General features: G+C 39.9%; 1 protein-coding gene across 1 annotated transcript in view; it reads left to right on the forward strand.

Annotated features, from left to right (window-relative positions):
- TGFBR3 (transforming growth factor beta receptor 3) overlaps nt 1-27,025 on the forward strand; it is a 200,237-nt gene that overhangs the window by 103,074 nt on the left and 70,138 nt on the right. The window contains exon 4 of the mRNA XM_068963634.1: nt 21,492-21,629. Within this exon, the coding sequence (XP_068819735.1) occupies nt 21,492-21,629 (138 nt within the window). The remainder of the gene's footprint in view (nt 1-21,491; nt 21,630-27,025) is intronic.

Consider the following 27,025-nt stretch of genomic DNA (forward strand, 5'->3'; position numbering starts at 1 on the left):
GGCATGGAATGAATATGGCATTCTCAGGACGGTTTTTTGTTGGATTCTGAACAAAATTCCCCCAAGTTGCAGTGAAATTTGGAGAGCAAGACCTGAGCCTGCCCACCCGACCCTTTTCTGCACAGGAGTCACTGGTGAAGATGACCAATCACGTTTGTGCTGCTTGTGCTGTATCTTTCCCACCTGGTTTCTGATGAGACCCGAGTCCCAGAGGTTGAGGGGAAAGCTGGGAAATAGCAGAAAAGCCACTAATTCTTTATTGGGAAGCCTGGAGAATTCCATGGACAGAGGAGCCTGGCAGGCTACAGTCCATGGGGTTGCAAAGAGTCAGACACGACTGAGTGACTTTCACATCATCAAGGATTTGTGTTTGCAGCTGTAATCAGTTTGTCATCCTGCTTCAAAATCCAGGGACCTATTGGCAGGAGGTAATGGTACCACATTGATTGGAGCCACAGTTAAACAAGCAGGTTAACTGCTTTCTCAGAGGATGAAGAAAGGCAGCATTCTGGTCAGTCTCATCAATGCCCCTACAAGGGGCATCAACACTAGTTTACAGACATCGAGATTGAGGCTGAGAGAGGTTAAATATTCTCCCCCAAATCATGAGCTAGGAAGTAATTGGTAGAGCCTAAGCTTGAATCTGCAGCATATGTCTCCTATAGATGGGGTTGATGTGCAGTTGAGTGGGTGTGGGCCAGGTGGACTTTCCCAAGGTTTTGACACTTGTTTGATCATTAAATCACTATTTATTAAGCACCTATTACTAGGCAGTCTTTGACGCCACTTGAGACTACCAAAGGTAGCGAAGATAGAGTGGATAGCAAATTCTCCCTCTGTTCCTGCTCCCATTTAGATGATCTCACCTCCTTGCTCTCCTTAACTGTGGGCTTAAGTATGGCTCCCGATATTGTTTGTTAACTTTAATCATATTGGAGATAAGTCTTTGAGCTTCAATAAAATAGCCACTTGGTAAGAATTACATGTGACTAGGTGGGTTGTCATCTATAGGTTAAGGACTCAGAAAGAGGGGCAGGTTGGGGCGTCCTGTTACTCCCAATAGCTCCGTTCTATACAAACAGCTTTCTTTGCTGGATTATCTGTGCCAAAATATTACCAAATAGCTTGGAAACAGGTTAGAATTTTGCCCTTTAGGGGAAAAAAAAGACCATGGAGTTGAATTTGGAAGGGAATCTTGGAAAATATTTCAGTAAAACAATGTATCATTCACATGCTCAAAAATTTAGTACTGCAGGGCTCCTGCTGGCAGAATCAGGTGAACTTTGAGATATATTATGACTTGATCTTGAATTCTTGCTTATCTGAAGTAGGCTGAAAGTTGGTTATTTTTGTTTTCTTGCCATGGCCTTTTATCAGAAATGCCTATCAGATATGGTTTAGATAGATGCCAAAAGGCTTTCTGGTAACTTTTCTATATCCACAGCTACCTTTTTTCCCTTCAATTTTGCAAAAACATAAATGCAAAGATTTCCCAGCACCATGTTGTGAAGTCGCCCCATATGTTGGTTCATCTTTCCTTTGTCTTTCATACATTCATTCATTTATTTGTTTTAAAAATATGTGAGTGTTCACCATGTACGGGCATTTTCCTGGGATTGGGGATATAGTGATGAAGAAGGCAGAGTCTCAGCCTTTGTAATGCTTGTGTTGTTTTGAACATGAGGTATTCAGGTACTTGAAGGAGTGGTCATTAGGGTGGATAGGAAAGGCTTCCTTGAGGAGGTACACTTCAACAGACATACTAATGATGAAAAGGACTGAACAATGCATGGATCGATGGGAAGAATATGCCAGATACAAGATCTGCTTATGTCAAGGCCCGGAGCTTGGAAATGACTTGTGGAGGTGAATGAGAAGGCCAACCTGGCTGGAATCTAGTGAGCAAGGAGGAAAGCATAAGAGATGGGATTAGCTAGTCAAGGGTCAGATCATATGATGCTTTGCAGGGAGAGAAGTTGCTTCTTGGCATTCTTTATGTTTCTGTGTTCTTATTCAGTGGTTAAAGAGGCTGACCCTGAACTCTAAAGATTCAGGGAGATCTTTTTCAGTATCAGAGAACTGGTTCTGTAAGGTGAGGCATGGAAAGTTCCACTAGCAGGATAAGTAAAAGCTGGATCACTGGTATGGATATTTGGGTTCTAGCCCCAATTATGCCATAACCAGCTGTGGAACTGGGGCATGCCATCACCTCTTTGGGCTACAATTTCCTCTGCAATAAATATTTCCTCTACAAAAAATAGACTGTGTCTAAAATCTCCTGTATCACTAAAGGTCAGTGATTTTATTGTGCACAAATTTCATTTTGTGTTTTATCCTCTTCTTTCAGGTTTTTATCACTGCTTACAGTAACCAAGCCCACTGGTTCTAATTTTACCCTTTTCTCTATTCTTTTGCTTTTGAACAGCCAGTGAAGTACTAGGGGAACAAAAAGGTGGCAGTAAAAAGAAAGAGTTGGGGGGAATGAGAGAACTTCATAACTTCACACCTTGGATCTAGAGCTGGTCATAGACACCGAATGAGTCAATTGTAGTGACTAAGACTTGTTCTCAGCCTGTTGATTTATGGTTTAACCAAGAGCAACCATTGTCTTTATTAAGGGATATTATCCCATCAAAATAGTGGTTTTAGAACCTGACAGCATAATAGAATTATTGTTGACTCTTGTTTTTAAATTGTATTTTGATTTACTAGAAAGATAGAAAATAGAAAAATCTTCCAGTCTTCCTGAAATTCAGTATAAATCACGCAGCTGTCTTATTCAAAAGTATATCTAAAAGAAATTAGCAAAACCAAATAAATTAACTTGTCCTAGAACTATTATCTTGTCAACACTATGTATTTTATAAGACACTGTAAATCTTGATTTACCTTTAGGATTAGCCTTGAGTATTTTATGATTTATTTTGTTTCTGTCAAGCATAAAAGACTGTAAGGCACACACTGACCCAGAGTTAAAAAGAAAAGAATAAGATTCTCTAAAAATGCTCTCATTGGTCTGAAAAGTTCAATAAATTCATTTTGGAATATTTTCAGTTCTTAAAAATCTTCTGTTTTACTCTCTATATTCACTTTGGCAAGTTTACGCTTTTGTCACTCTTTCCTTTTAATTGAGTGCACAAGTCGCTTAGCGTGACCTGGAATTTGTGAGTTGATGACTCAGTCATATCAGCCCATTCTCTTTCATCAGCCACGTCTATTCCTAGGGCTCTGTCTTGAAGACTTACTGATTCTACTGGTTGCTCAAAGAACTGTAGGCTTTGGCTTAGTCCCTTCATTTATGGGGGAATTGAATCCCAGAGAAAGATACTAAAGCAGAACGTTTTTTCCTTAAATGAGTGATATGTCCAGAATCTTATCCCAGGAAGAAGACAAGTTTGAGAAGCAACTGTGTTTGTGGTTTATAGTGAAAGTACCTTTTCCCTGTTTCACAGGCAAGGATAATTAACTTCTCCACAAGGGCAGGCAATAAGTCATTTTCTGTAAATCAGACAATCTTATCTGCATTCCAAAATTGCTGACCAACTGTTTACTTGCTTTCTCTTTTGAAAAGAATATGATATGAGAAATGATGACCCAAATTTGTTTCAGGTGTTTACTGGAAACTTATTGTTAGGTCTTCCGAAGATTTAGGAGTTCATCTCAGGAAGACAATGGATAGAGAATGAAGACTTGTTTTCACTTTAGGAGTAAATGATCTGGTTCCTTTCTTACAGAGTAGAGAACTAAGGGTGGGATTTAAAGATTCTTACATAGAATATTATAAATAGGACTGAATTACCAGGCTCATGACTTATTCCTTGTAAAAATGCTTGAGGCTTGTAACTCATAGTAGTTGCCTAGTTTATTCATTGTTTATGGTTAAAATATATCGCAAACTCCACAAGTGTTTATTGAGGGCCTATAAGCTGGGGATAAAGCAAGGGAACAAACCCCTCAAGTCTAGGATACTTGGGGTTGAGGATTAAGATTTATTTTTCTCCCATTGCAAGATACTCCTTGATAATTCCTTAATAATGATACTAGATAAGATTTGGAACGGGATCCTGTACAAAATGGGTTTTAAAAACATTTCTATTACTGATATATATTCTATTGGGCAAACAGCTGAGGTGATTGAAGGGAGTTTAGTACATTAATGTATTAATGTGATTAACTAAGTCACACTTGATATGCCAGAAGTTGACGTACCCACTGTTTGTCAGGAGGCGAGCCATGGCTACATCTCAGTGAATTACATTACACGCTCTTCTTTCAATTGCCTTCACCAATTAGTTAAGCTTGGCTTTCACGGCTCATTGAGATCTGGCCCCAGTCTACCTTTCCAACTTTATTTTTCTGTATTCTTTTGTATATTTCCTCAGCTCTATCTGAATTAAATGCTCTCCAAGCCTACCCACACTACCTTCCCTGTCTTGACATTTCTCTCAAGGTTCTCCCTGCCCTCCTGCCCTGTCCCCTTAGTTCCGCCTGTTCTGCTCTGTTCACTCTCAGCCTCCCACCAGAGCTCCCTCTCTGTTCCCCACAGACCCACTTACATCTGAGCATCTTGCTCAAACCCCAGAACTTGTGCAAGTGTACCCCTTCTTCACAGTGGATTCAGGGAGCTGCACTATGCATGGGATGTATCTAGAGAGGAGGAATGTGGCGTGTGTGTACATGTCACATTGTTCTAATCAAATTTCTAAACGTTCTGTTCAGGGTAATTTGAATTAAGATTTCTCCCTACTAATAAGTATTTTATTTTATCAATTCATTATGTACCACCAATATAATTGAGATTCTGATAATTTCTTCCATAAATTATTGCTAATGGGAATTGTATATTTTTCTTACCTAACTTTTGAGGATGCTATAGGGCTACTCAGGTACATCACTTTGCGGTTCCTTAAAATAAAAATGTTCTGTGTATTAAAGCTGTAGTAAACATAGTTAATAATTAACTTTGATCATGTTAATAAAATCGAAGACTCTTATAAGTTTATGAAATTTGTTTCTAAGTTCCTATACTTTATAGTTGCTGCTTCTATGTATTACAGATATAATATATATTATATTTTTATTCTTATATAGTTTCTTATTTGCTGTTTAAAGTATAGCATAAATTGATGGTAGTGGATCAGAGACCCTGGAACAGGTCATTTTCATTAGTGTTAAATGAAGTTTAGAAATTTCCCTTAAATTTATCAGAATTAGTCCAGGAAAGGTCAGTATGAAATAAAGTCTATTTAAGATTTTATCAGAAAATCACCTTCTGGGACTTCCCTCGTGGTCCAGTGGTTAAAACTCTGTGCTTCCAATGCATGGGGCAAGGGTTCAATCCCTGGTGAGGGAACTAAGATCCCATATGCAGTGCAGTGTGGCCAAAAAAAGAAAAACCACCTTCTCTCTTTTTTTAAATCCAGGATTGGGATCAACAGCTGTTCTAGCTTGGGCAGGGTAACTTGATACAATGGTGTACGTTTTTACCCTGGTCTGCTCTTAGAGCAAATTTGAAATGGTTGTTTTGGAAAATGTGCTATGAACTTATCTCTAGACCTTCACACCAGAGCAGTTAGTTCAGCCGAGCAAATCCTTGGCACTTGACGTGCATCTTTCATAACAAAACTTTGATGCTGTGACTTGATGCCTTGAAATCAGCACAACAGAATGGTGCTTGAAGAGCAGTGTTTACTTTGATCATTTTTCAACTTCTGTGCCCTAGCCTTTTCACGGAGTACAAATTGCTTTACCAGAGTTATGGGGCTGCAGCCCATGGACTGTTTTTGTAGTCTGGTTGCTGTGGTGATTCTTAGCCTTCCATGAAACTCCATCTCCAGGGAAACAGAAACCTTTGCAGCTGTCTCAACCTTTTTGGTGTTGTATCTGGTAGAGGTCTTCATCAAGCTTGTAGCAAGCCTGAGAGTGGTTGATTTGTGTCAGGGTAAACAAATACATTGAAACAAGGCCTTTCATTCTGGACAAAGCAAACAGCTTCCCTATCCTTCTCCCAGATCATATGGGGACTTTGAAGTATCTCCAAGTCCGGCTGAAGCCCAGAGTTTAGTGAGCCATGGAGATGCTGTTGGTCATGATAATGACATGAGCAAGAGCTTTGGGAGAATGGCTGATGAAGTCTGTAGAGTTGCCAGGTGAAGAGAAGGTGGTGGCAGTGGAGAAGCTTAATGGGGCTTGTGTGTGCCCAGACAGGAGAAGCTGGTTTAGGAAGAGAGGTGGGCTGAGTCTAGGGAGGCCAGCAGTTTGATGTTTAGGAAACTGTGAGAAAAACTGTTTTGACTTTAAACTTCAGTGGAGGACAGTAAAGACAAAACCTTCCTTCCATAGGAACCAAGGGAATGGAGAAAAATTTTCAATAAACTATGGCTTTAGAGGGTGGAAGTAATGATAGTGAATACTTAAGCAGCACTTACTATGTGCCAGTGCCAGTCACTATTCTAAGTGTTTTATATGCAAGACATGTTTAATTCTTTGCCATCTGATGGAATAAGCACACGTATTATCCCTGTGTTATAAAGTTGGTGAAACTGATGCCCATAGAGTCTTAACAGGCTCAAGGCCCTAAGTCTGGTAAGTGGAAACCCCAGAGTCCAACTGGCTCTGAGTCACTGCTCTTAACCACTGGGTCAAACTGCCTGTAATTTAGGAAGGAAGGCAGAATGACCTGAAGGATTGGATTACAGGAGACACTGGCCAACTTGCTTGGAAGAAAATGTAGATCTTGGAAGAAATTAAATTATGCTCTAGAATATGTTTATTGATTCGCTTGTCCATTCATTCATCATTAAGTATTTTGTAGTGCTTTCCAAGTGCAGGGTACTTGACTAGGCTCCAGGGTAATAAGAAAAAAGTCCCATTCCCTCTTCTCAGATAATTTGTATATTAACTTAATACAAGGCAGCAGGTGCTAGATACTGTAAGAAGGGTTAACTGGACAGAGGTCAGGAGCACCCACAGGGAAGAGCTGCCTTCTTCCTTCTTGGGGCACCGATGACATGAAGCCTTCTTCAAGAGTGTGGTATTTTTTCTGTGAGGTGAACAAAATTGATCCCAGATGAAAATACGAAGCTGTAGTTAAATTCAGTGTGTTAATACATACCTCTGCCTCTTTCTAAGGGCTGAGTGGTAAAGAATCCTTCTGCCCATGCAAGAGATGCAGATTTGATTCCTGGGTTGGGAAGATGCCCTAGAGAAGGAAATGGCAACCCACTGCAGTATTCTTTGCCTGGGAAATCCCATATACAGAGGAGCCTGGTGGTCTACAGTCCATAGGGGTCTCAGAAGAGTCGGACATGACTTAGTGACTAAACAACAACCTCTTTCTGAACAGAATTGACAGGTCTAATCTGATGATATTGCATATGGTTTGTCCTTGAGAATTTCCAAACCATAGTAGATCAGTATGTCTAATTTCTTTCTTTATTTTTTGTTAGTTTTTTATTTTTTTAATTTTAAAATCTTTAATTCTTACATGCGTTCCCAAACATGAACCCCCTTCCCACCTCCCTCCCCATAACATCTCTGTGGGTCATCCCCATGCACCAGCCCCAAGCATGCTGTATCCTGCGTCAGAGTATGTCTAATTTCTGAACAGTGCTGGTAGGCATGGGTTGTAGGGTAATGATGGAGAGCACTTTATAAGAAGGAAAAGGTTGAGAAGGCCTGGGAGATCCATCTTTATATGGAATAAGTTCCTGTGATGTCTCAAGTGATGACTGTGCAAAGTTCCTGAGATATATTGAGGGCCTGTCTATAACTAACATGTAATTTTAAACTATGGGACAAGTGTGTTTCTAGTGCTTACAAGTATTTATTTATTCCTCATAAAAAGTAGTCACTACTCTGTTTTTCAGATGAAGAAATAGCAGCACAGAGAGGTCAAGCAGTTTGCCCAGTCACACAGCTAAGGAATTAGTGGAGCTGGAATTGAACGCAAGGAGTAGGCTGCAGGTGTCCGTGCTCTCAGTCATTATGTGATTCTGATTAGTCATATTTCACTTAATGGGTTTCATTTTAAGTCATAACGTATTCATCGAAACAGTCTGTTGGATACTAAGGCATTCCTAAGTTTAGCTTGAGGCGAATGTCAGACCCCTTCCTTCCCATGAAACGTGTGGTCCTTCACTGTTCTAAAAGGGACTATATTCACATTGTACATCACGCTTTATGTCTCAGTGCTAACTGGGAACCTTTCATGATAAGTGGATAATTAATAGAAAAAAGAAACAAAAATCATAGAGTTTAGCTACTTGTTAAACTCTGGTTTGAAAAGTTTGTTTGCTTAAGGATATGGAATCTGATGGTGACTTTGATTTTACTAGGTTTCCTTGTTTTAAAAACAAAGTTATTTTAGAATTTTATCCCCCGAAAATAGGTCTGAAAATTTTAACTTTTCATCATCCTTCTTCCAGAGAATAATAAAATTTCCCTCACATGTTGGAGTTTACAAAGAATTATGTTTGTCATAATATAAATTATTTAACCTTCTCAACTCTCCTATGTGACTACTCTGATTTCTTTTGAGGTAAGAGGAGATTTAATTTAATATATCTTAGGAAGAATAATGGCTTGTTCAAAGCTAGTTCTAATTTTAGAACTTGGGCTTATAAGCAAGAGACAACAAGCTCCCACAGACTCAAATATACTAAGACATAGACAGATGGGACCTGAACCTACCAGGATAGTATTCTGAGCTCTTTATGAGATACTAATGAACTGTCATCACTTCCCTATTAGATTTGCTTTATCCTGGTATCATTTTCTTTTGAAATAATTACTGTTGAGAAGTATTCTCAAGTATTTTACTGTATTGCTTGCTAAATATATAGACTTTAAAAAAATATCTAGCAGACTTCTTTAGAGAGTAAATGAAATGAGTGAGTGAAGTGATTCTGAAAGTCTTAAGAAAAGTATTCAGTAATGAAGTTATGGAAGCCCTAGCTTCTAGGATCAGAAGGGGGTCTTAATGGTCATTCAATCCAGTTTATCCTTGTGTGTGACTTTTGTTTCTAAAATATCTCTGACAAACACCCACCCAGCCAATACAGGTTGTTCAGAAAGCTGGGAAGGAGTGGAAGAAACAAGAAAATTTATCACATTGACAGATTTTGCCTGTTTCTTTCAGACACCTTTAGGTCTAATCTATCCTGCTTGGGAACCCTGCCCAGCCAAGCTGGTGTCACCTCCCCCAACCCTTGACATCTTCTCTCCCCACACACCCTGGACATATTGCAGTCTTGGTTGGTTTTATATTGAATATTATCATCATCTCCAGGAGTTGGTGATGGACAGGGAAGCCTGGCATGCTGCAGGCCATGGGATTGCAAAGAGTCAGTCAGACACGACTAAGCCACTGAACTGGACTGACTGATCATCGCCTCTTCACGTAGCCGACTTTCTCTGGATTGTGGTGACTACCTTGGGGAAAGATAGGCTGCATCTTATTCCATTTTTGTGTTCAGGAATGGGTATGGTGCCTGGCACATCCTAGGTACTTAATTAATGCTGTTTGAATAAATGAAAAACATGCACAGGAAACACAGGTACCATCTGAAGCCAGCTTTGTGTGTTCCTGAGCTTTGACTGCCTTAGATCTGGAGTCGTAAGTGTTGGTGCGAGCATTCAGCCTACTAGGATATGCTGAGTTCCCTGTACTATCGTGTAAAGCTTTTTCTAGAAGAGATTTGAAACTCAAGAATTGGTCAGGTCTATGCTGCATGAAAGCTTAAATCACACTTTTTTAAATTGTGTGGTAAAAAAGAGCCATGTTATACAATATTTACCATTTTAACCATTTTAAAGTATGCAGTTGAGTGAAACTTGTACATTCATGATGTAGTGCAAATATCGCCACTATTTTGTTCCAGAACATTTTTGTCACTTCAAAAAGAAGCTCTGTGCCAGCTAGCAGTCAGTCCCAGCCCTGGCAATAACTTCCTATCTCTATGGATTCACCTGCTCTGAACATTTCAAATAAATGGAATCATACAACATATGGCCTTTTGTGCTGACTTTTTTCACTTTGCATGTTTTCCAGGTTTATCTGTGTTGTAGTGTATGTCAGAACTTTATTCTTTCTATTGGTGAATAAGATTCCATTGTGTGGATATACCACATTTTGTTTATTTCATTTCATGTTTTTATGGAGAGATTTGTCACTGAGTCAGATTTCTTATTTCTGGCCAAATATCATGAATGGTAGAGAATCTTAATTATTTCTTTGAGATCTTGGTTATTTTGGAATGTTTAAATTTATAGTCTAAGCCTGAATATTTTGTAATGCAAGCACGCCATCCCTTTCCCATTTTGGCTCTATTTACTGCTTAGTGGTGCTGTTTTCGAAGGATGAGTCAAAGACAGAATGGTAGACTATAGTAGTTTTACTGAAAATGAGAAGTAGAAGACTAGTGGCTGTTGACTTAATAGGTGCATTTGGATCTTCACTGAATTATGATCCAGAGCTTAAGCTGATTCTGATATTTTTTTTAGAACCTTCCCGACTTTGGTCAGGATTCGAAACTTTCTTCATAGATGTATTATGGAAGAGTTGCTTTTATCTGCTTTATTTGCATGGGAAACTAAGTCTTTGTAATACTGCTGTACCTTGTGTTTTTAAAATACTCAGTAAAATTCAGAGATTATAAGCTTTTTAAAAAGTCATTTTATGTATAAAAGTGAGACTATGCATAAATAGTTAAGACAATTAATATTTCCAGATATTAAGGGAAAGCCTCCTATTTCCTAATGTCAAATATGGGAGACTCTTTTATTTATTTTTTTTTTTTTTTAATGAATTGCTTATCTGATTTATTTATTTTTGTGTGTGTGTGTGTTCTTCTTTTTTTTTTTTTTAATTTTAAAATCTTTAATTTTTGCATGTGTTCCCAAACATGAACCCCCCTCCCACCTCCCTCCCCATAACATCTCAGTGAGTCATCCCCATGCACCAACCCCAAGCATGCTGTATCCTGCGTCAGACATAGACTGGCAATTCAATTCTTACATGATAGAATGCCATTCTCCAAAATCATCCCACCCTCTCCCTCTCCCTCTGAGTCCAAAAGTCCGTTATACACAGCTGTGAGACTCTTTTAATTATTGGAAAAGAATGTCCTTTTCTCTGTTGCTCTGTAACTCGCTGATTCCCAGTGACTGACTTTGACCTATCAGGGTTTCAACTGGTTGACTATATGTATGATATTGACAGAATTATTGAATCTTCATTATTGGGAGATGAATGACTGTGTGTAAGTTATGATTTGAAAATCAAATGGTTTGTGTTAGAATTTGCACTTGTTTCATTTTGAGATAAAATCCCTGCCGTGACACTCAATTCTGATTTACCTGTAAATAAATGTCAAGAGGATCATTCTTGATCTAAATAAGGAATGTTGTTCAGGTTTCTTACAACTTAGTCTTCTGCTTCTTTCTTTTACTTTTTATTTTCCTTTTTCCTTCAGGTTATTAATATGTGCTGAAATGATTTCTAAGAGTGTAACATAACTATAATGAATTTGTTACCAGGTCCAGCTCTTTACTGTAGCTTGTCCCTTTCCAGTTAGAGCAAATGTAATAAACTACTTTTAATGGTGCCTGAAGAAAATAGGAAATTCAACCCCTTTAATATTGGCTTTAGGAAGATGTGATCCCATCTTAGACACTTATCAACTATAGCATGCCAAATTCTGTATGCATATTTTGGCAACCTTCCCTCTGTGATCATAGATCTTACCCTGAAAACTCATTGCAAGGCTTAGGGAAAACTTAACTCTGAGAAGGGAAACAGTACTGAACTCTAGTGTAAACACTTTAAACCGCATTTGCTCTATTGTGCATTAGCCTGTTCTGACATAGTTCATTGCCTGAATTAAAAGCATTTAAAATTCTGTGCCTCTAAGAGACAGTAGAACATATGGTCAAAAAATAATGCTTTTTCAGGAAAAATACTCCCAAGGCACAGATAACATGTTTTCTCACCTTTGACGTCTGAGTTATTTGTTCTCCCTTTCTCAAGGATGGGTCATGTAATGTTGAAGCTAAAGTTCCTCTAAAACATTTCCATTTAAAATTATGACCTGGCTGGATGAAACCAGAATACCCTTAGGGGGCTGGTACTGTGACTTTCAGGAGTTGTTTTGCTGGAGCTTTCAAAGGAAACCAGACTTTAAAGTTCCCAAGACTTTCCTACAGTGACCAGAATTTAGTTTCCTTAGAGAATGCTTTGGTCTAATCCATATATCAATTGGGAGGCCCTGGAGCTCAAGGAATGATTGGCTCTCACCTCTGTCTGCTGATTCTGATTGTAGAAACCCAGAGGAGGGTATATCTCTGCAGATTTCCAGAGCCTTAGCATTCTCGTGGCCCTCTCCACTTTCTGGGTATATAACTACATGTGGCATGTCTGAGATACATTTGATTGACTTGGATTTGAAAGGCAACCAGCACCATCTTGACTGCCATAATGCATTCGTTCATGAGAATGGTGAGCATTATTAAAGCTTTTGTAGAGGAGATGGAAGGAGATAGTATTCATAAAAATACTTGTTGACCCATCCCTGTGGATTTCACTGACCTCTCAGCTTGTACTGGCCTTCTGTTGTCTTGCTCACAACTTAATCCTCTTCCTTTCTTCTCTATCTTTCTCTCCTTTCCAGAAGCAAAATAATCCCTGCTTCTTACTCCTTTAGAGCATCCCCATCACCCCCTCTGCCCTATGGCCAACACCCAAGATTAAGAATGAGGTGGGAATCAAAAGACATAGATTGGCTGGGTGGATGAGAAACATGTTCATGTATGCACTTCCACTTACCACATTATTTAACCCTCCAAATTGTATATAATTATTTTATATTCTTAGGTTAATCATGCTTCCATTATGGCTTGCAACTATAATTACCTTCTATTTTTGTCTGGCTATTGATTATGAAGACTGATAAACACCTTTTACTATTGTGAAAAAAAAGAATGAGATGGGAAGGTAGGGAGAAGGAAAGAGACAGACATTCCATTCTGTTCTTATGAATAGGCTATGAATACTTTTAAGAAAAAAACAAGTTCATTCTATTCTTAGCACTGCCACTTTCTAGTCATATGTTTTTGGCTAGAAATTATCTAGCCAAAATTATCTCTAAGCACAAGTTTCTTCATCTTTAAAATGGGATTAACTCTATAATTATGCAAAATAACTCTTGATAAGAGTAGCAAATCTTAACCCAGTATATGAACCGATGAATCTGCTTACTGTCTTTGAGAGATGATACTAATGCCTCTCACTACTATTCCTGTTAACATGGCAACCAAGTGTAGTGATTTTGAACATCTGTATCTTAGTAATTACTCCTCTCTAGATTTCTCTTTTGTGTTAGAAAGGAAACACTGTATGCCCATTCAGAATTCCTTACCAGCTTCAGGTTAATGTACTAGTCCAGGGAAATCCAAATGCCATCCTTTAACATTTAGAGCATCAAATTAAATTTAATCACTACCTGCACACTGAGTGGTACATTTGCTAACTTTAAGAGGGTGTGTAAGCAGCAATCTTTATTGAGATTCATAACTGCAGTTTGCAGATGGAAATGATTGATCCAGTACTCACATCATGTCGACATTGGGTTCTTGCTGTGCCTGCCTTTTAAGTTGGCTTCTACTAGTCACTCCATGATTCTCTTTATTGTACAAGTCTGTTTATCACAGTAATGACAAGCTATCCTGACATCCTGTGATTATAGACATATACATGTCAAAGGAATGGCTTACTAAACAGGTAGCACAAACAATTTTGAGCCCATTGTAAAAAGCAGACATTGAGAGGAAATAAATGAACACAGTACATATTACAGGAAGCTTTGGTTGTATATTAGTGTTAGATACAATAATAAAGTGTTTGGAATCGATCTATTTATTAAGTATGACAAGGAATATGAAAAAATTAAAGCAAATATTTTTTCATGTTAATCACTTTGCCAGTATTAAGTTCCTTCAGTTTTTCTAGAAGTTTAATTCCTAACTGTTCTAATACACTTCACTTGCCTGAATGAAAATCACTTAACTTTTGGTCAAATTTTTGTCTTTGTTATCTATCCCTGAGAAAGAGAACATGCTCCAGGGTTTTCTTCATGTTTCATGTATTTGTATTTGCATAACTGTAAAAAATAATAAGTAAAATCATTCTGTTTTCTTGGCTTTCACTGTTTGCCTAGTGTGATTCCCCTCTATGGCATAGGTGGTACTCTGCCCTGTCCTGTACACACAACAGAGGAGGATAATCAGGGTGTTTATTCTCACAAAGCCTAGGCATGGCCTCGAAATTCTGTCCAGCACACGTTCCAGGCAGCCTCCACCATTTGTTTTGGGAGCATGAGTTGGTGTCTGTTTGCTTTTCTTGACTGTGTTTTAAAGTTCAGTAGAACTTGATAGTGAAATTAATGTCCTCCTTATCGATGCATTGCCCCTGCCACGTCACTTTCTGGCCAGGAAAATGCAACCATTTGACTCTGTAACCATTACTTGAGTCACATTTCATGAATAGCTGTCATTGGTGCTTTCTTTTACTCATCTTTCAGAAACCATGTTGCCTGCTCACTAGATATCCAGCCCTGTGCTAGCCCCAATGATGCAGAAATGAGTGTGACTTAGTTTCTGCCCTTGAAGAGTGCCCTGAGGGTTTCACAGTGTAAGGCGGGGAGTCAGTGCCTTGCAGAGTAGAAACTGAAGCGTTGTCTGTGGGCATGGCCCTGAACCCGGCTCTGTCTGTGGGGCAGGGAGGGTTTCACTGCAGGCTGCATTTTGAGCTGGGTGTACTTGTTGGTCCAGGGGCTGGCTGGAGGGTGCTGCAGGTGAGAATCCTGAAAGACTGTGGTGTGTTAGTGACAGAGACAGTTCCATTTTCAGATGGCAGATGCTTAGTGCTCAAGGACAATGGGAAAGTGACTGTCCGTGTTCCCAGCCTTGCTGTCAGCCCCATCCATTTCTCAGGACACCTGGAGTCTCCCCTTTCTCAGCCTCTTTTTCCTATAGTGATTAAGCAGTGGGCCACTCTGGGAGGCAGGGCCGGGGTCCCTAGAATCCCCTTGCAACTCTCCCAGCCAAGACGCCTTTAGAGGGTCATGACCTGTAGCTTCAGAAATATTCCTCTGTTTATACGAGCCCTTGTCTCTCAACCCCCAATGCAAATTTAGTTCCGAGTATTTTTCCAGGGCATTCAAAATATAGACAGGCAGACTTATTTCTGCATTATATTTCAGACTTTCATTTGAGGGCCTTTCTTCCTTATTTTGTGGTTTTATTAGATTATTTTCACAGTCTCCTGGGGAATCCTGAATCCTGTCCTTGTTGAGGGGGAGGAGAACTTAGTTTTGGAATTGACTGGCTGTGTCCCTCTCATCATGTTAAGTGTCTCAAGACAAAACCATTGGGAAGGAGCATGATGTCATTTGTCATAGAGGTGAAGTCAAAAGAACTCAAAACCTTAATGCCAATGAGGCAAAGGTGAATGATCAGTTGACTTCTTAGGATAGGGTGGGGACAGTAGGGGTCAAAATTCCTTGAATTTAACATTTAACTGATTGATGTTCTAGAAATTCAGAGAAATGTAAAAATAAAATCATAAGGAAATTTTTTTAAAGTTCCAGATCCAATCCTTCAAGAATATTTTAAGGGAATCTTTTTATACCAATTCCCAGATGGCAAAAGACAAGCAATGGTCAATAAAATGTCAGCTGTAGGGGTTCCTCAGATTGGAATACCCTTTAAAACACGGCAGAGAACTAACTGCTGTTCCCCACTCCCAGCAACTGGTTGCATATTTCAAGTGCATCTGAGTCAGATTTGAGTTCCTAAAAGGCCCATTGCCCAAATGTAAGGGAAATTCGAGTTCAGCTGTGGTTACCCTGGTGTCCTGAAGTAGGTTGAGTCCGGCTGTGTAAATTATGAGTGCTATGGGAATCAGATGTAGGATGTTTTCAGTTACTGCCAGTGCCGTTGCTAAGTGGTTGTCTGCTTACTTCTGAAGAGGGCATGGATATGGCTATACGAACACCAGGGTGGGAGTTTATGGGTCTTGTTTATAGACACAGTGCTGGAGTGCTTCTCTTATCTGTCTTCGTGTAAACTGATTGTTGGATCATCCATTTCAGACCAGTATTTGGTCTGATTTTAGAGAACAGAAGTCTCTCTGGTTGTGTTTTGGATGACTTCACTGTTTCATGGGTCCATAGGGGCCCTTACTAAAATCAGAAATGTTGACATGGAACTTCACTGACACGTTAGCAAAATTAGACAACTGTTAGACTTTTTTCTTCGCTTGCTTTGCTTTTGTTTGTTTTAACAAACCCCAAGAGGAGGGGATATAACTAATAAGAAATTTTTGAAATCACTGTGGTAGAAATAATCTTGCATCTCTGCCATGAATCCTGGAAAATTCAAAACAGTTTTCATATGGCATCTTTCCATCAAGAGAGTGGTGTTCTTTTCTGTAAGAAAGTACATAATTCATTTAGATAAAGTGATTTACAGGGTTTGCTGCAAAGTATGGTTTTTGCTTATCACAGATAATCTGTGGAGAACCGAGTCTTCAGCCAAACAAGGTCCAAAGAAAACCCTTCCTGTTGTTTTCTGGTGATAACGTGGCAAGGACACGCTTCCTAAATGGGAGACAGGAAGTTTGTCTTCCCACTCGGAGGCTTTATGCTCCTGAGAGTTGGCCTTGACTTCGGTCAAAACTGTGTTCAGATTCCCCAGAAGAGTACTCAAAAAAGATTTACTTTGAATTTCTTTGTAAAATAGAACTACATTAATTACGTCTAATAGTTTGTTGAAGTGCACAGATAGCCTCCTAAGACCTAGTGTCAACAGGTGTCATGGAGCAGATTGGACCAAACAGTTTTCCTGTGTTTTCAGTAGTGTATGAGCAACGTCTGCATCAGAGGTGTGACAGATCAGATTCCCTGGTATTTTCTCGTGACATTCAGAAGACTGAATATTCAGCACCGTTTAAGGCAAACCTGATTAGTGCTGGAACTCTTGGGCAGGGCTTTTGGGGCTGCTGTGTGATCAAGTATGGTTTCAAGAAGTCACTGAAATTCCAGAAGCTACATGTGAACATTTTTTAGTTCTGCATGTGTACTAAGTCGTTTCAGTCATGTCTGACTCTGTGTGACCCTATGGACTGTAGCCCTCCAGGCTCCTCTGTCCATGGGATTCTCCAGGCAAGGATACTGGAGTGGGTTGCCATGACCTTCTCCAGGGGATCTTCCTGACCCAAGGATTGAACCCCTGTCTCTTATGTCTCCTGCATTGGCAGGCGAGTTCTTTACCGCTAGCACCACCTGGGAAGCCTCTTTTAGTTCTGAGTTGTCATCTATTATGTTCTTTCCCTGAGGGGATGATATTTTAAAAATAGAGGTGTAATTTCTAGTTTGATTAGAGAGACTAATGTTGTTTCTGTTTCTCTGATTAGAATTTTCCTGCTCTTCTAGAGTATACTCTTTAACATGGGTTAATGGTTACTTCACCTGGAGTTCACGGGCCCTGCAATGGATGTATTTCCCTGACACGGTCAGAAAGTTTTGTGTGTCTGTGGGGTATTTTGGTGTGTGTGTGTGGTGGAGGGTGTGTGTGTGGGGGGGATTCATAACTTGCATTAAGCTCTCAAGAGCTCGGTAACTCCCAGAGGTTAAGAAAGAAGCCACTACTACAGAGATTGTCACTGTTCCCTCATTTGAGATGCAGCCCCTTTAAGTTTACCTCCATTTGCCTTCACCACCACGTGGCCTCTGGGTTCAGTTTATTCCTTGTACACACACACACACACACACACAGACACGCACACATGTGAAACCTGTGGACTAACAGATGACCCTTATTTTTATGTGTAAATTTGACGTAGGGTTGAGAGTCAACTCTCTAAACTTTTGTTTGGATGTCCAAGTTGGAAATTATTGGATATACTGCTGTTTCTTTGCTGCAGCCTGTCTCACCTCTGATCTTCTGACTGTAATCCCTGGACAGTTCACACAGCGGGGAAAAAGCTTTAGCACAACGCTCTTATCTTTGTAACTATAGTCTATCCTGATCTATAGTTGATTCTAAAGAGGATTTTCTTTTTCTCATTCTTTTCTTCTCCTTTTTGCTCCTTCTTCTTTTCAGCCTGAGAGAAATTAGGCACCTTAGCCAGGAATTCTTTAAGAGCTATTCTCGGTATGTTCTCCCCACATTTCTGGGAGCTTTTTTACCTTCATTCTTTGTTGGTTGTTTTTGGTTGTCCTCTATCTTCCCTTCAGCATGATTTATTCAAGTGGAGGAAGGTTGCTGAGGGGTTAGGTGAGCAGGTGCTTGGGGGGACTCTCTGTTGCTGCCAACTGATCTTTTTAAAAAGTATTGAGTATTTTTCTTTTAATTTCCCAATTGTAGTGTCAATTCTTCTTTGCCAAATGGTTTTTGGGGCTTTGCCTGGGCCCCATGTGCCAGAGTCGGGGATTCATCTTGGCCAGACACTGCCACATATTGAAGAGGGAACTGATTCCAGGAAAGCTCAGAGAGCCATGGCTCCTAGAAATCTCTCCTTGATGGTGTGAGCCAGGCCTCGACACTTTGGACCATCTGGAAAATTTTGGACTCGAGCACCAGTATCTGTCTCATACATATTTTTCTTTTCATTTCCTAAGGTTTTTTTCCCCCCCTAAATTCTTGTTCATTGGAGATATATATTTATTACTGTTCTATCTGTGAGCTCCAAGGAGAATCGTCTGCCTGAGGACTGCAACTATTCTTTGTGCTCAATAAACAGTTTTGTAATGAATAAATCTGGAAACTTTCACATATTAGTAGTGACAGAGTGTTTCTTTGCAATTGTCAGGTACTCTTAGGCAAGGAATGATTTCATCTCTCCTTCCCCACTCTCCATAGTGTGTGCTTTCTGTAGTGGGTGTCTCTCTCTCTAGTTAGTGTAGCAGTACAAATCTCTGCCCCTGCTCTGTTTCTGCTGCCTCTCCTGTTTATAGGGGTGATCAAACTGACTGTTTCCAAACGTGGACATATCTCCAAAATTCTGTGACATTGATTCTGTACAATCAGAAAACATGTTATTTTGCTGTAGCTGTACCTGACATCACTGTTCATTAGTACTCTGCTTTTAATACTATGCTTATGCCAATACTCGGAGAAGGCAATGACACCCTACTCCAGTACTCTTGCCTGGAAAATCCCATGGACGGAGAAAAGCTCGGTAGGCTGCAAGCCATGGGGTCGCTAAGAGTTGGGCACGACTGAGCAACTTCACTTTCACTCTTCACTTTCATGCATTGGAGAAGGAAATGGCAACCCACTCCAGTGTTCTTGCCTGGAGAATCCCAGAGACAGAGGAGCCTAATGGGCTGCCACCTATGGGGTAGCACAGAGTTGGACACGACTGAAGCAACTTAGCAGCAGCAGCAGCAGCAGCATGCCAATACTAAACTGACCCTAGCAGTGTTGCTGAAATAGCTCATGATAGAGTCTTGCTTCTATGTTTTTTCACTTTTCTGGAAGTTAGTTAGCTAAATACCTTTGAGTCTATTCAGATTAAAAAAACTTTTTAGGTAACATAAATTGATGAATTTACTGTGGTAAATCAGTCATTAAAAATTATCTACTCTATATTAAGCACAGTATTAAATGTAAGACATATGTTTGCCTACTGGGTATTTGCAGTCTGTTTTGAAAATCAAGACACATATTCTCAGTAGTAAATGAACCAGATGGTATTATATACCATAATGCAAATTATTCATAGAATAAGATACTTTTTGGCCTTGAAAAGCAGAGAATTGGCATTTATCGAGTGCCTACCCTGTGCTAAGGCATGGAGACTGATAATTTAGTGTCTTATTATCGGTGACCCGAGGATACACTATAATAAGTGACACTGGTGTCCTAGGCAGTTCTGCAATGAAAGGCAGAGATACACTGAGTTCAGAGCGGTTCAGCAGTCATTGGGAAGACATCGAGTAAGGTAATCCAGCTTTGAGAGCTCTATGCCTAATGATGGTACAGATTCAGATCATAGATGTAGCCCATGTAATCTTCATAAGGATTATGGCTGAGACGTAAAATTATTTCCAGTGTATCTCTCAGTCTGTGTCTTTCAAGTTAAAGTTCATTTTTGTTTTTTGCCTAATCACTTGAGGGTGCTTTTTGTTGAGTTCAACTTGTTTGCATGTGTGTGTACTCCAGTATTCTTGCCTGGAGAATTCCATGGGCAGAGGAGCCTGGTGGGCTACCGTCCATGGGGTTACAAAGAGACACAACTAAAGTGACTTAACATGCATGCACGCACTCACGCTAAGTCGTTTTAGCCGTGTCTGACTCTTTGAGATCCTATGGACTATAGCCCACCAGGCTTCTCTGTCCATGGGATTCTCCAAAGCAAGAATACTGGAGTCAGTTGCCTTGCCCTCCTCTAGGGGATCTCCCTGACCCAGGGCTTGAACCTGCATCTCTTACGTCTCCTGCATCTGCAGGCGGGTTCTTTACCACTAGCACCACCTCAGTTTATTTAAATACAAGTAGTTCCTGGGTCTTGCCTCGCCCCTCTGGACAGAAAGCCAGTGGAGACATACTTATATGAAAGTGTCTGTTCAGTATTTATCCATCCTTTTGCTTTTCCATGTTCATGTTGACTGACCTTGGCTGATGTGCTCTGGGAGGGTGTTGTTGAACCCTCTGTGTCCAGATCCCCTCACAGGTGCTTTTGGGTGATGCTAATTATGACAATGTAACCTTACAGTAGTCCTTGATCTGCTATCAAAACTGGCCACAGTTTTCCTATCCAAACTCATGGTTTTCTTCTCTGTTTTTTCTTTTTTGGGGTTGGAACTGTATACAGTCAATTTTTATTCTGTGTGTTCTCTGTGCCTCATTTCTTTGGAAAACCCCTTCGAGCTAATAGCTGGGATGATGAAAGCACTGGCAGCTCCCTTTGGCAGCCCCTCTCCCTTAGCTTTCGGTGCTTTTCTTTGGCAGAACTCACTTGACTTTATAGAGAGAGATTGGAGCTTACCTGGAAGAGAACAAAGTCATTTCTTTGACAGTTCAGAGGAATGACCTGCCCCCAGGTGATTCTGTTCTCCACTTTTAAATTTAGTCATTTGATTTGAAGGATAAGGCAGCCCTGAGGGAAGGTAACTTTTATTTTGCCTTTGCCAACTCTGAAGAAAAAAAAAAAAGTGTTTTGTTTACTTGTATTCTGCTTTTACTGGGAGCTGATTCATGTTTTGGTTGAAATTAGTATGGATTGAACAACATGATATAGCTGTTTTTGTAGTTAAAAAAGGTCAAATATTGGCAGAATCATCCAGTTCAGCCTAATATATCTTATCTGTGGAATCTGAACTAGCTTTTAGCTTGTTTCTGTTAATGGTGAGCTGTGAAACAGTATGCCATGTGCTGCGCTTAGTGGTTTTGATGGAAAGCTAGTGCTAAGACTTTCTGTTTCTTCCCAGGTCACTCTGCACCTGAATCCCATCTCCTCAGTCCACATTCACCACAAGCCTGTTGTGTTCCTGCTCAATTCCCCCCAGCCTCTGGTTTGGCATCTGAAGACAGAGAGACTGGCAGTTGGGGTCTCCAGACTTTTCTTGGTAAGTGCTTAAAACCCTCCCAATGTGATCCTTGAGCATAAGGATATAATGACCCTAAAATTTTCAAAGCTTTTAAAAAGGCTTATTTCATTGAAATGTTAATAATAGCAGAGTCCACAGTGTATTAAAGTTGGATTTTGCTCTTAGTGATATTTGGGTGGCATTGATAAGCATTCACAGAAAACAAATACCACTCACATATCCTCTTCTATGCATGAAGAGTCTGGTCTTGCTTGCATGTTTGAGCAGGATCTGTAGTCATACTCTGTGTGGCCTTAGCTTTGGTCTCAGTCTCCCCTTCCTTCCTCCCCATAGTACCAGGAGATTGTAAATATTGTAAGTAGCCATTAGATGTGTGGTCTCCGACCGCAAAATAAATACGTACAGACCCATTTTATTCATATATAACACGGGCCTAACTATAGGAGACTGACAGTGCTTTTGAGTATGAAGGGAGCCAGTTTAGTGTAAGTGCTTGTAGGATCTGTTTGTTGAGAAAGTGACACAGTGAGCTCCAAAATGAAAACATTTGTATTTTATAAAAAAGCTGGAACCCAGCTCTTGTGGAAGGATCCAAATATTACCTACTATTTGTAAATCATGTCCTTTTGAGTTTGCCAGAAACATCCAAGCTCGCTAGTTGTGGAGAAATTGACGGGTTGTTTGGATAGAATTTTTGGGGTATGATATCATGTCTGATGATGAGCAACACTGCACAGTGATAACTCACATTGTCTATTGCTGGGGATACACGCTAATGCCCTCAACTGCAGAGCCTCGGACTCCCAAACCTCTCTTGCCTACAGGCAATCAAAACAAGAAGAGTCCACAGTTAATGGTGTTCATCTTGCACCATGAATACATTTTGCCTAATTAATGATACTTAATTCAGATCTGTGGTTTCTTATCACTTGTATTTGAAGTGTACTTTTAAAAACTCAGAGGTACCCACTGAATAGAATAAGACTCCATAGATAATACAGTTAAAAAGTTGATAATTAAATGAGTAAAAAAGGGAGGAAGGGAAAGCTTTTTATAGAAAATACCAATGAATAGCTGTAGAAGGAAGGATGGAATTAGAAAATCATCAATTTGTAACTGTCATAGTAAAAGTTGATTAGGCAAGAGTCATCAATAGATGCTGAATCCAGTGGTGGTGGAGGGTATTTGAGGAACAGTATATTTACGTAGTCTTACTAGTTATTATTCTAGCCAAAAATCCATATAACCTGAGTCTAATCATGAGCAAATGCTGAAGAAAACTAAACTGGGTCACGTTCTATAGAGTAACTGGCCTGTCCTTTGCAAAAATGTTATCGAAGAAAGGTGGAAGAGCCATTCCAGATTGAAGGAGGCTAAAAAGACATCTGTGATCCCTGGGTAAGGAGTGGCACTGTCACTGTGAGGAACGTTATGGTGACAACAGGAGGAACTGAAATTGAGCCTATAGATTAAAGTATCAATGTTGTATTTCATGAATTTTATAATAGTACTTTTATTATTCAAGAGAATATCCCTCTTAGTAGACATAATACACTTAAGCATTAAGGGTTAAAGGGCCAAATAGTTCAGAGAAAAATTCATATATAGATGGAATATAAAGCAAATATGGCAAGATATTGAAAACTGGTGAATCTAGTTAAAGAGTATACATGAGTTCTTTGTACTGTATTTGTAACTTTGTAAATGTGAACATTTTAAACCCCAAAGTACATTTACAAGATAGGAGTTACTAGTAAGTTAAATTATAGCCTTTTCTGAGAATTTAAACTCTCATTACTTCTAAATTTAAAAGGCCAAAAATCAAAATTAGTTGTTATTGGGCTTCCCAGGCGGCTCAGTGGTAAAAAATCCGCCTGCCAGTGCACGAGACACAAGAGACATAGGTTCAGTCCCTGGGTTGGAAAGATCCCCTGGAGGAGGAAATGGCAACCCACTCCAGTATTCTTGCCTGGAGAATTCCTTAGACAAAGAAGTCCACGGTGTCTCAAAGAATCAGACACAAATGAGCGCACACACATGCGTACACACCTTATTGTTATCAGCACATTTATTTAGCACTTAGTATGTTCCAGATATTGCATAAATGCTCTAATGTTTTCTCTTATTTAATTCTCACAATAACCCCATGATGATGGGGATATTTACAGATGCATTTCCAGATGAGGAACTAAGATTTAGAGAGGTTAAGTGGTGACCCAGATCACTTGGCTAGTTACTGACAGAGTTGAGATTCAAATCCAGAAAAGACTTAACTCTACAAGCACTTATTCTAAATTGCCTCCCTTCATACTCAAAAGCACTGTCAGTCTGTTATAGTTAAAGGTATTTGTGTAACGGTCATTACTATAAAATCCTATACTCATTTTGCCCTTATTGTGCAGAGTTGCGCTGTCCAATTCTGTAGGTACCAACTGTGTATGTCTATTTAAATGAAGTAAAGTAAGAAATACAATTCCTTAAGCACCCTAACCATTTCAGGAGCTCAATTTCGGGAGCTACTACACTGGGCAGGTTATGAGCAAGGACTTTTGCCTACACTGGTTTGAATCTAAGCAGTAACAAGGGGAAAGTGTTTAATTTCTCTAAGCTTAACTTTCCTCAGTTGTAATTTGGGAGTGATAATAGTCACTACATCATGAGGTTGTTCTCTTGATTAAATGCAATTACATGTGAAATGTTTAGTATGGGACCTGGCATGGATAATTTCATAAACATTACTACCATTTTTGTTGCTATTTATTATTAGTCATTAGTAAAGACCACTTGGGAAGGATGTTGAATTTACATTTCTAATTATGAAATGTCTAGCTTGGCCAGGGAGGCCTGGCATGCTGCAGTCCTTGGGGTCGCAAAGAGTCAAAATGACTGAGTGGCTGAACAACAACAACAACTAGCTTGGCTGGCCCCAGACTGAAAGGAGTTCCTGTTTCTTTGGGCTGTAGATCCAGATGAAAGTGGGGGTCACATATATTGTAGTTGCACCCATCGCTTTCTGGATTCTTTCTTCAAACTGCCTCTCTGTGACTTTTAAGGGAAAGTATCTTACTCCTAGTTATTATTTATTTGCTTTAATTCTGTTTAACATCGGTAAGAACTGCTTCTTGGCCATCAGCTTATGACACACTAACAGTGAACCGCAGGAGATGGTTTTAGTAAACAATTCAACATCAGCCCTATCTGGAGTTTATCCCATGTAAGGAGATTGTAGAACAAGTGATGAAACTTAAATTACCAACACATGGGAGGCAGCACTGGGAGAAGTCAAGGGTTCAGATTCTGGGGCACCTGAACTCTGCCTTGCTGTCCAACAGGCTTTCTTTAGGGAAAATGGTTTTCTCTATCTGTGCATTTCCTCGTGACCTGAAAGAGATGGTGGAGCATCTGTTGTTCATTCCAGTTCTTAGATCATTAGACAACGAAAGGGTACAAGTTCTCTCACAAGCTGGGCAACTCTCTCTAACAGAGATGGTGCTGAAGGGAAGGAGGCAAGGTGAGCCCTTCCCTTGTTCTCTGTAACTTGAAATGAATGACTTGACAGCCACTGGGGCAGAGGGATCTGGATAGATAATTGCAGGTATGTTTCCTTTATTCGTTCATTGTAGTTAGAGGTAAGGGATAAGATAACTAAATTATTTTACATAAAGTGTTTCATCCAAACACTTCAGAAGGTCCCTGGAATCTTTGGAAACTGAGGCTTAGCCATGTCCTTCAGTGTCTTTTCCCCAGGTTACCTGGAGAGCTCAAGGGAGCCGAGGAGAGAGGGTAGGTCCCATGATTCTCAGTCTAAGATGTGCATGTCCTTTGCTGATGGATTTGTTTTACTGTCCTAAAGCTGTCTTTACTTTAGAGTTATAATACTTTAAAAGTTTTGTGTGTGTGTGTGTGTTTTGTCTGCATTGTGTGACTTGCAAGAGCTTAGTTCCCTGATCAGGGATTGGGGCACCCTCAGCAGTGAAAGCACGAAGTCCTAACCACTGGACTGCTAGAAAATTCCCCAACAGTTACTATTTTTAAGTAGGATTGTGCTGTGCTTAGCTGCTCAGTTGTGTCCGACTCTCTGTGACCCCATGGACTATAGCCCACCAGGCTCCTCTGTTTATGAGGATTCTTCAGGCAAGAATACTGTAGTGGGTTGCCATGCCCTCCTCCAGGGGATCTTCCCAACCCAGGGATCAAACCCCGGTCTCCCACATTGCAGGTGGATTCTTTACCATCCACCAGGGAAGCCCAAGAATACTGGAGTGGGTAGTTTATCTCTTCTCCAGGGGATCTTCCTGACCCAGGAATTGAACTGGGGTCTCCTGCATTGCAGGCAGATTCTTTTCCAGCTGAGCTTCAGGGGAAGCCCAGGATTGTGAGAGAAGTTCAAGTAGTGATATTTACTCATCTACAAACAGGGTGACCTTTTAAGTAGTCTAGTCTGCATTATTATAACTGTGCAATTTATAAAAGGAAACCTTTCATAATTAGTTAGCAGGATCTTGTGTTACACAGACTGTCTCAGACACCTACGAGGGTGACTGAAAACATTATATTTTAAAGCCATCTTAAGATGGTATCTGTTTATCTGTTTTCTACTGTCAAATCTTTTCAGTCCTCCTCTTGATTCCACTGTGTAGGCAAGAGGGAGTGTGTCAGGTAGGGAGGAAGTGGGATTGAGTTTCCTCTGCAAGTGCAGTTCTTTTATCTGGTTGTTCTGGTTACCTCAGAAATGGGAGTGGTTGAGAGTGATTATTTCAGGCTGAGTGTCAAGTAGTAGATCTTTGAGTATGTCACTCACACACACACACACACAATCGAGTTGTCACAGACTTATAGGTTTTCTTTTGCAAGGTGTAGGGATATCCCAGAGAAGATTGAGTCGGTTAGAGTTATCCTTCAGTGCAACCTAAAATAAAAATAATACTACTCTCTCAATCTGTCAAGTTGAAACTACAAGTACAAACTCTCTTAGAAGGATCATCTAAACTTATCTTTATTTATGCAATTATTTCTGCATCAAAGACAAAATAGTGCAATAAATGTCTGAACTTTTAACCTAAGTTTGCTAAAAATGAGCAGAGTCATAATACTGGATTATCTTTAAAAACATGCTATAATATGAATAGGCATTTCTCCAAAGAAAAACACAAATGGCCAATAAACATGTGAAAAGATGCTCAATATCATTTGTCATTAGGAAAATGCAAAGATGCATGATACAGGGTGCTCAGGGCTGGTGCACTGGGATGACCCAGAGGGATGAGATGGGGAGGGAGGTGGGAGGGGAATTCAGGATGGGGAGCACATGTACACCCATGGCAAATTCAAGTCAATGTATGGCAAAACCAATACAATATTGTAAAGTAAAATAAATAAACAGAAAAAAAAAGAAAACCAATAAATAAATAAAT

The sequence above is a fragment of the Capricornis sumatraensis genome, chromosome 2, assembly GCF_032405125.1.
Source record: "Capricornis sumatraensis isolate serow.1 chromosome 2, serow.2, whole genome shotgun sequence".
NCBI classification, from domain to species: Eukaryota; Metazoa; Chordata; class Mammalia; order Artiodactyla; family Bovidae; genus Capricornis; species Capricornis sumatraensis.